This window comes from Ciconia boyciana, chromosome 2, assembly GCF_034638445.1.
Source record: "Ciconia boyciana chromosome 2, ASM3463844v1, whole genome shotgun sequence".
NCBI classification, from domain to species: domain Eukaryota; kingdom Metazoa; phylum Chordata; class Aves; order Ciconiiformes; family Ciconiidae; genus Ciconia; species Ciconia boyciana.
This window is the reverse complement of record NC_132935.1, coordinates 162,244,287-162,255,085: the sequence shown is the minus strand read 5'-3', so window position 1 is coordinate 162,255,085 and position 10,799 is coordinate 162,244,287. Positions and strand designations below refer to the sequence as shown.

The 10,799-nt window shown below is 38.6% G+C and overlaps 1 protein-coding gene across 3 annotated transcripts in view; it reads right to left on the bottom strand.

The window, feature by feature from the left end:
- Positions 1 to 568: 568 nt before the first annotated feature.
- The window catches only part of ACVR2B (activin A receptor type 2B), a 107,226-nt gene continuing 96,995 nt past the window's right edge, over positions 569 to 10,799 (bottom strand). For all 3 annotated transcript variants that reach the window (XM_072854772.1, XM_072854774.1, XM_072854773.1), the window contains exon 12: positions 569 to 9,918. In XM_072854772.1, the coding sequence (XP_072710873.1) occupies positions 9,724 to 9,918 (195 nt within the window). In that variant the 3' untranslated portion in view covers positions 569 to 9,723. The remainder of the gene's footprint in view (positions 9,919 to 10,799) is intronic.

Genomic DNA, 10,799 nt, shown 5'->3' with positions numbered 1-10,799 from the left:
CCCCAGGTCCGATGCTCGCCCTTACGGCAGGTACCTCACGCTGAAGCTACTTCCCTGACTGGGAACCCCACAGCACTTGTGCATGGTGCGGGCTCACTAACAGCCTCTTTTGCCTGAGGAAATAACCAGCCGTCCTCGCCAAGGACCTGGCTGTGCAGTTGCAGCGGGCACACCATGAACAGGGCGTGCTGCTTCATACTGTTCATGGCTCCCGACAGCAGCTGTACATTGAGCGCAACTTCTGACTTCCTGCAACTGTTAAGGTATTAGCGGGCAAGTTTTTGTAAATCCGGTTGGAACCATTTAGGCAATCACTGTCCCTTGCTGCCTGCTCTGCTCCTCTGCTAGAGCTGGTGGAAGGGAAGGGCAGACACTTTACTGCAAGGTCCTGGGATTTAGCTTAAACCCCCCATCACTGGCAGCTGCAGCTAGACTTTGTATTGATGCAGCTTAACACGCACATAATGCTCTGTGCGAACAGTTCTTCGCTAGGAATGATAAGCAGTGTTACCACAGTGCTACAAGAGGCAACGCACTTAAAAGGACGCAGTGATTCAAGCTAATTCTCTCTTCCCTTTGGAGGAGTTAGCAAATGATGGGTAGTAGAGGCCTCAGCTATGCCTCTGCAGGGACTGTGTTAGGGATTTTGGATAGCAGAGATGCCATTAAAACACCAACACATTCTTGTATAAAAAAGGAAATACTCCAGCTAGATGCCAAACACAATAAAATAACAATGATTTTTAAGGTCGCACCAACAAGAGAAGCAAACATTTGTAATTTACTGTTTATTTTCATATACAAAAAGATAAACTTGAAATAGTTCTTTCTAGTTTTTTTTCTCCTATCTGTTGGGGTGTAGCTGCTTCACACAGGGCAAATACTACATTCATACTGGTTTATTCGGACACCCAGTGCAAAGCTGAAGCAGCAAAACTCCAACTTGGCAGATCTAATTTCAAACTTGAGACTCATTTCTAAAATACCACAGTAAAAAGGAACAAAGATCCACTGCAAATTCATGAACTATGATACAATGTTCTTTCCAAAATGTCTTCATTTCATAACTGCAATACAATGGATGTCTGCATTAGGCCATTTTATATATACATTTTATATATATATACTTTTGCAGAATATATATATAATATACATATATAAAAAATCAGCACACTTCAATCCAAAAGGGGTTACAGCAACGAGCTTAACTCTCTGTATACTTTTTTCTTTAACAGGATACTTTAGTATAACTTTTGTTAACTCAGTAGTACAAGCTATCTCTGTTCTACATTTTTATAGCTACAAGAGTGAAATATAACCTACAACATTTACATTTCACATATCTTGGTATACAAACAGTACTTATTGAATTTGAGCCAAGGACCAAAAGACTCTTTAAAAATTATTTCACCATCTGATAGAGCTTCCTGTAATTTACACTCAGTTCATTCTGCAATCTTCTAAATCATTTACTTAATCTCATAGTTTGAGTTTAAATCCATTCAAACTGGAAATCCTGGAGAAACAGGTTACTGCAAACTTTTATGTATACTCTATATATACAAGTTAAGTAACACAGCGTAATAAGACTTAGCTATTTATCCTAAAACTGATATACACATATTTCACTACGCTAGACAAGTCTTAGGATTTTTATTTTATTTCTTTAAATAAAGCACAAATTTAGAAGTAGCTGGTAAAACTTACAATAAGATGGTTTAAAATGACAAATGGTTAGGGTGAGATTTCTTTCTGCTGGTGCCAAAACATTTTCTTGAGAGTTTTGTACTATGCTGTGTTGTTTAACTGTATGTGTCTAATGTTACATGCAGAAAGCTCTTTCCACAAGAATTGACATCAAACTGTACTTAAGTCAACTTTACAGTATAAAATTTGTCAAACTTAGGGACGAATGTGAAAATATTAACAGGTGAAAGATCAAGCTTTCAACTCTATCATGAGGATCATGCAGAATTCATAAGCAGATAGTTTGAGCAGATTGACAATGGCATTGTGCGGACTTATGGCATAGAATTGAGGTCAAGAATGTTACTTAGTTTGCAGTAACCACCTCCTTCAATTCTCATCCACCAACAGATCGACTTTTCCATCATCGTTATTCCATTGGAAGGCCAGCAGCATTGCAAAATGCCTCCTTCTGGGAGATTTTAGTACTTTTGTAAATGATTTACCAAAGATAATCATAAACCATCAATAGCCATAGAAACATTAGACAGTCGAGGAAAACATGGGGAAAGAGAAACATCTCCTTTTCTTCCTTTAGTAATAGTAAATTAATCATTAGCCATTAATTACCAGTAATTAATTAATTAAACAAATTACTAGTAATAGTAAATTCATTACTATTCGGATTGGAAAGCTACTATTTTGTCCAAGTAAAATACAGACTGCGATGTTGCATCAGCTACATGGATACATTTTTTAAAAACAGACATTTGGGAGGGGAACACGTACAGTAAAATGTTCATGAAAAGAATGGTCTAACTTTTTGTTTTTCCCCAGAAAATATATCCTGAACAGAATTCTCTTCAGCAAAGTACCATTAAGAAGTCACTGTAGTTGCAGGTCTGCTTTTATGAGAAGGTTCTTGGGAGAAGGTAGTTGGAAAAAGGAAAGGGCTAGACAGGTTCTAGGTCTTGCCAACATGTTTTTTGCTATCCACAAAGTTGCTCTGGTGCTAATTCCGCCTTCAGGAGCTATGAAATGCTCCAACCTCCTCCTCCTCCTCTGTCATGGTTGGATTTTTGGTTTGGGTTGTTTTTTGGGGGTGTTTTGTTTTTAATGGGTGGCAATGCAGAGATGCCAGTGACTACTGAATTAGGATTTTAATTGACTAGGATGGTTACTGGTTAAACTTCAGTTCCTCAAAACAGTGGAAAAGTTGAGTAAGGTATGGCCAATGCCTTCCTCTTCACAAAACAGAAGCCATGAAGTCTTCCCAGAACATGCTTTAGTTTTGCAATACTAACCTTACTGGAATGTTGTACACTGAGGGTTTTTTTTGTTTGTTTTTTAACAACTGGAAAGATTAAGAGGCCTCTGCTTCAAAATGGGCCAAAAAATGCAGAAATAGTGTTTTAATCACATCATCTGCCCCATTAAAATACTGAAATAAAAGGCTAACAAAGGAAGCACTTTTCTGAAAACACTTTCTTGATATATATCCAGCACAATGCCATTACAGAGCTTCGGAGAAGCCCTTTTGGTTTCAATGTTGGAAAACAAAAAAGTTTTGCTTTTTTCCTTCAGTCCTTGGGGATCACTTTCCATTTACATATATATATCATATATATATGTGTATATATGTATATGATACATATATATAAACACCCATATATAGCAAGGTTCCTGTTTGTGTATGTTACAATATTGTAGTATCAAGGAGAATCCAGATAGCAACACTGTTTAACATGAGGTTTGAGGTAATTGGTTCTTGAAATACCTGGATCACAGACTGCATCCAGAAATAACAGCTGGGCAATGAAAAGTGTTTTTTCAGACAGAAAAAACTAGTAAAAGAAAAAAAAAAGCTTACAGCAGTTGCTTTTACATGGAAAAATAAAGGCACAACAGAATAGCATTACATTTCAGAACAGCTGGATGGACATAACACAAGTATGATCTCTTTCTGTGGAAGTGTCCCGACAAAAAGGACTACTGCTTACTCGATAGGTTACTATTTCAGTCAGGGAACCGAGCGTCACCCTAAAACTAGAGTTTTAAAAAAGAAGTCCCATGTAAGCAAGGGACCAGGTGTGTTTAGAAGGTGCTCCAGGAACACACGCACACTCGTGGTCCCACTGAATTAGATGGCAAGTCTCCCCCTGGCTTCCACAGGGCCAGGACTTCACCAAGAACACTGATGTAGGACTTGGCGACTGCAGGAGCCTGCTTGAAGTCGTTGAAGCGCTAATTTCAAAAGGCGCACTGTCAAACCAGCTTCAAGGTAGCGCAATGTATTGTTTGGTTTAAAGCTTTTTTCAGTAACTCTTACCCCACTGACACTGTGCTGTCGAGGTTAAGGGAACCAAAAGACCGGAGTGAACTTTCAGTCCAATGGGAAAAGTTAGCTCAAGTGAAAAGAATACATTTTAAGGTTTTTTCTTTAATACTTTTAGAATACCTTGGATTGGTTACACAAATTTGGAATGCCTTTTTTCTAAGTAGGATGTTGGACATGACAGCGCTCCTTTTCTTTAGTGCCTCCGACCCAGACCGTAAAATCTGACGTTGGGAACACAGAGCACGTATCTGTGTGTTCTGGTGAAGCCTGATTAGTTGTGTCACTTCAGAGAGAAGGAACTTCTAGGAATTGGTTTTATCAGGACTCTACTGGCAACAGCTCCTTACAGATCATATTGTCAATGCAGCAGACGCAGCTGCTATAAACAGATACGGCAGCGAGCGAGATCAGCCTGGCTATTTGGTCTCGGTAAATTCTTAACACCCTGACTTCACAACTCACTGCAGCATCATGGCATATGCCAAAAGACACACTGCTCACACATGGCTACTTGCATGAATACATGAAAAAACTCTTCCTGGTTAAACTGAAGATGGTCATAGAAAAGCAATAAGCATCTTTAGCAGAAGGGATGTGACATGCAAGATAACCTAAACATATACTCAGTGCCGTCCTCAAAGCATGTCCAAGTACATCCAAACTTGCTCCTCAAACTGGTTTCAGGCTAAACTTGTTCTATCCTCTAGATTTTGATGTAGTGCACACTTAATTTAAACATTATATATATATATATATTTATTTATTTGCTGTGCGTACACAGACCTTTCTCCCTTTTCCCTGCAGAAACATATTAGACATTACAAAAATAATTTGTGGTATAAAAGAATTCTCACACAATGTAGAATTTTTGTTTGTATATGTAACTAAAATATATATATTTTTCCAAAAGTAAAAAAGTCAAAATGTCCTTATTTTTCCTCTATTATATAGTCTATTTTATTTACAATGTTACCAAACAATATTCTGTATGTAAAAGTGATAATAGTTTGCGGGACACTTCCTGCTTAGCAACTTCTCAAGCGGAGTGTGGCTTGAAGAGGACTGCAACAACAGCACTGTCACGTTATCAACCAGCACCTTCCTCTGCAATACGAATTTCTTCCATACTAAGTGAAACCAGATCTTTCCCCTGCAAAACAGGGCAAGTTCTGACAGTCTGCCTAGAAAGTAGCACAAGAGGAATAAAACGTGTGTTCTCCGGTTTCTGTGCTGGGATATTAAGGGGGATCAGGATTCCTAATGGCGAGGCCTGACCCAGCCAACATGGCAATATCCCCCCAGCAATGTTGCACTGAGTGGACCCAAGGCTTCTCCTGCTTCTACTGAAACCAACAACTTCAAGTGGAAACAGCCGTGAGTCAGGAGACCCAAGTAAAATGCAGTGGAGTTACTGGGGGGCACTCACAGACCTTCTCTTTGAAACAAACATAGACAAAGATCTCGGCATTTTCATGGGTGTAACCTTACCTAGCATAGTATATTCTGCAAGAGAATTTCAGCTGAAGAATGAGGCAGAACAAAAAGTGGTTTTCTTTTGTCTTAAATAGAGAAAACTTTATGATTGGGACTAGCTAAAATCCTTAATCAATATGAATAAGCCTGGTGCTGCTTAACTGATGGTTAGACTGCTTTATAGCCATCTCTTACAACATGCACGTATATTTCAACATGAGCCACATACAATTTCCAGCCTTGCTGTACTAATACAATTTCATCAGCAAGTCACAGCTCTATCGTCTAAAAAAAAGCAATTTTAGTTCCTGTAGTATTTCCAGTTTCAAAATGTGAACTCAAACTTCCTCCACCTAGGAAACCAGTCCAGCCAGTGCAATAAATTCATAAAGGGAGTTACACCGGAGAGACGGGGAATCCTGGCTCCTAAAGTCAAGGAGAATTTTCACCCAGGATATTCAAGGTTAATATTCACCTAAGAACTGCCACAAAAGAGAGGAAGGTCAACAATAAACTTCTGCGGCAAAGTTTCTGAAGAGCTACTTCCTTTAAGTCTGAATGGGAAGTGAAATTTAGTGCTTGGGAAGTAACGTAAGAGGTGTTGTACCCATCGTATTCAAGGGAGTGTTACGAGGAAAAGAGCCACAATTGCTTATTACAGCTACACCTATGGACGTGCCCGATTGCTGACTCAGAAAAAGCCTCTGCAGTACTGAACAGAACCAAAACCATGTTGTCAATGAGAGTTCAAACGCTAGATTAGCGGTGAGGAAACTACTTGCTTGACAGCTCAAGTGTTGAAAGACCAGTAAGTTAATCAGAGCTTGTCTTCATTAATAAAATAAATAAATAAATCCAGTTTAAAAGAACAGCTTTAGCTAAACTGGTACAAATTTGTAAATAAGCACAAGTTCAGGATTTCCTTCTCTGCTGCGATAGCAAGACACACATACCTACATACATTTGAAATTCGTAACTGAACACACAGGCAATTTGGAAATTCTTTTTAAAATCAGTTTCTGAATCCTGTTGACAAGATGATCTATAAGGAACCATTACACCAGGGAAGATGTAATACTTTACAATCAACGTTTGGTCAAAGTCTGTACAGTCGTGCAGTTCCCTGCAGTAAGATAAGCTACACGTGAGAATTTTTGTTCATGCTTTCTCAAAAGAGAAGATTTCAGAGACTGTCTAATAGGCTATGAAAATCATATGGCACTTTCAATAAATACTTTAAAGCTTCTTAAAGAAATCAGGATAAAAAAGCAACTGCTGTAATAAGCCTGTTTTAGTCATAATACATAATGCTGAAGGAAAAAATCCAGAACAGCAAACAGATATTAACAGTTAAAAGACAGTACAGCTTTTTTCTTTCTGCAGCAATATGAACTGGCTCCCATTCCAGGAGAAATGGGAGCAAGCCCACCTCGAAACAAGTATTCACTCAATCTTAACTGCTCTACGCTCCACCCCAACCCTTACATCACTTCACTTCTAAAACAGCGTCACATTTTTATATAAATCTCAGTGCAGAAATGTATTAAACATGAAAAATACTGATCCTGCAAACCTTTACGACCATGCTTAACGTTAAGTGAGTGCCTAATGTTATGACACCAGAAGAGCTACCTCCATGCTTAATGCTAAGCATAGGTATGTTGCAGCATCAGGCCCAAAGATGTCAACCACCACAGGGGACATTGGCTGGGTCAAAATGGTGTCCTTCTGTCTGGTTTTGTCAAGGTGTTCTCAACAGAAGCACATTAAGAAACAGAAACTTCCAAACCTACGCACGGAAATACAGTTACGTGTGTGTACATACTAATATGCAATATACATTCAGTAACTTGAAAGAATAGGTTAAGACTTTATTCAGATAGACAAATTAAGGCAATTATCTTAATGTCTCTTCAAGATAAAGGATCGTGTCCTCATTTCTGACCTCTAGGTTTTAAAGCTATATTTTTCAAGAAATATATTTCAATTTTCTTTATATTTTCTCCAATTAGTGATTTTGTTCGCTTAATAAATTATATCTGTGCAAGGGTGCACGCTGACAATTTGGCAGTGGCAAGAAGTCCAATTTGTTTATATAATACAGACTTTTTACATTTTTGTTACAGGGTGATTAGTTCAGGACTGCATTTTGGCTTAATGCAAAGAAAAATTTAGAAGTTCTGGCCATCCAATGGACATAACTTTGTCAGTCTAGCAAGACACAGAATACATGTTATATTCAAAGTCAAAAAAATAAAAAGAATTAAAAAAAAAAGAAAAAAAAAAAGATGTACTGTCCTTTCACTAAAACAGACCAAAAAAATAACACAGAATGGAAAACAGCCTTCACAAATAAGAGTGAATAATGCCCAGGTACCTTATATAGGCAGTTATTCTACAACTGTATACAGTTATTTACAATGGTGCTTTATAAAACAAAAAAAAAATGGTAGCACTTCCTAAAAGATTTTGGAACTTTTTTTCTTTTTTTTCTTTTTTTAAAACTCCCTTGTCATAAAAGCCAACTTACATTAAAATATACTTACTACAAGACAACACAACTAACAAAATATATAATAAAACTCATACAAGTAGAAAATTCTGAGGTATTTCTGGTTTGAGGTGGTCTGTGGTCATGAAGTTTTTAATTTTTTTTCAGTTTAAACCTCGGAAGCCACGTAACGTGTGTGTGTGTGTGTTTTGTGGTATTTTTTTTTTTTACTTTTTTTTTTTTAAACATTGCATGTTTTGCAAATTAAAAAAATATTTCAATGTTGAATCAGCAGCATTAGGAACATTCACTGACTAGAGCGAGTTTATGGCATAATAAGAGTAACGGTATTTTAGAATATGCACCACTTTAAGACAAAAGAGTTTCGTCACAGAGTAAGGAGAAAGCAGCGTCAAAGAAACCAGTCGGAGAGATGCTGCGATAATCACTGCTGCTGCTCAGCTGCCTCCGCACCCTGCAACTGGGCAGTTCAAAGGCTTCTCAGATGCTACAGGAGCCATCTGCCACCAGTTCAGGTATTTCCAACCCCTCACAACCCCAAATTAATACGGAAAAAAAAAATTATAGAGCCAGTTTTCACACTTTTCCTCTTTCCACCATCTGCACCGGTAGCTTGGGCCGACAGATCATCAACCTCAAGGCCGAATTTCCTGAACTGACTCACACTTAAAGCCAGACGCAAAAATTTTCCCATCTTCCAATATTTTACCGAAGTGCTTCCGAGAACACACTTTCCCACCTCTTCCAATAACACTGCTTAAAAGAGTCCTTCCCATTACCATCTGGAGTCGAAGAATAAAAGGTCATTATAGTTCTGCTTTGTTCTTTTACCACCCAAGCCCGAGATACTGGAGGAAGAAAGAACTAGTGCCTTGCTTACAACCACTGGCTCTTTAACTCAGCTTTCTCCATACGCCACAGCCGTTAATACTCTGCCCAGAAATGTCCTTCCCCTCCTCTAATGGTTACCTGAGAAGTAGCTCCATAGCAAATGATGTTTCCCCAAATGCTGCCAAATCCAACGTCACTCTCCCCACCCCTATTCTACGCTCCCCCCTTCAATTCTACCATCCAGAATTAACATTCTCTGCCCAGTTACTTTTTTTTCCATGTTACAATGACACCCGTTAGATCCGTAAAAGACACATCTGCTGTTTTTTTTGAAGCTCACTTCCAAAAAAAAAAAAAAAAAGGAACTGAACCCAAAACCAAAACAAAATGGGGAAAAAATCCTTTTGAGGAAGGTGTATTATTTATATAACAGTCTTAAGTTTCCTCCACAGTTTGCAGCATTGCGTTTTCTAAGATGGTAGGTGGTTTTCCTTTATGTCATAGATGCTCCGCTCAGAGACAGACCGATAAAGAGAAACCCAGAAAACTGAATAAAATAAAAACAACTGAAGTGAGTTTGTTGAGGTTCTGAGGTACCTGCACCTTTTCTGCATTCATTAGTCGGCACCTGAATGCTTGCTGAAATGTCCATTTTTTTAATACAGTAGAGCAATGTGCTGGTAAAATTGATCCAATCCAAAAAAATAATAATAATAATAATAACAATAATAATAAAAAGTCAAGATAAAATAGCAGCTGCATTCATGTGTTTGTTGGATTTTTGTGTTTTCGTTTGTGTTTCTTTTTTGTGTGGGTTTTTTTTTTTAACTTTTTTCTTTTTTTTAAATCCACTGAGTCTGGAAAGACAAAAGTGAACCAGGACTTAGATACTAGACTCTTTGGGCGGCAAGTCCACGTTGGTGACGGACGTCACGATGGAGACGAGGCAGTCCGAGGTAGTGCCGTTTACGGATTTGCGGATCTGCGCAATGCGCTCCTCGACACAGCCCGCCGAGAGCCGAGCCTCCGCATCGTGGTCCCAGCACTCTTCGATGGTCACGCAGAGCTGCGCCAAGCCCTGCGGACAACAAGGGAGAAAGCACCTTCAGCAACAAAGTTTGCTCCGGGGACCATCTTTGCAGCGGACAGGGAGGTCCACTTAACACAGCTGAATGCTGTAAAGAAAAACTAAGAATATTTTCTCCACGGTATGCAAATTATCATGAAATGAGCTTTAAAAATTACTTTAAATATGTGTTTTCAGGTTTTTTTAAGCTTCTGCTTTCTAAGGCTGCAGGGCTTGGTCACATCCAGCTTTTTTTTCATAGCCCCAAAAGTACTTTTTTTAATATCAAAATACACCCTGAGATTCAGCAGTTAAAGCTTTAAAAGACAAGACATCAAGTATTACGATTCCCATGATAAAACCATGAGAGCTGGCAGCACCATATCAGTTACTACGAAACCGTTGCTTTGTTTGCAATCACTTCTGTAGATATCCCCAAAGTAACCAAATTCAACACTGCCGGAAGAGCACAGCTTTTATTTGAACCCTCATTTGAACTGGAACACTCATCTTTATCTACAACCCGCGGCTCTCCTTGACTTCTAGGCAATGAGCTAGTACACCTGAGTCTAGCCAAAACCGTGGCAGTTTGGTCAGAATAGAGGCATTTAGCTTCTTACAGAAGCCCTGTGAGATTTCATCACCTGCTCAGTTTCCCAGTCTGAAAAAAATCACCTCTTTTATTAAAAACGCGAGCCTAAGATGACCTACCTCTGGGAAACCCACGCTGCATTTTGCTTCATTGTCTGCTTGCCTTCACGTCTAATTAATTTTTCCTCAAAAAATTGTTCAAGTCTTGCATGCTATCTAGCTTGTGAGGAACACGTCTCCAATGGTATGGATCATTTTCTTAATGAAAGGGACTTTATTTTCCATTCTTTCACCATATTAAA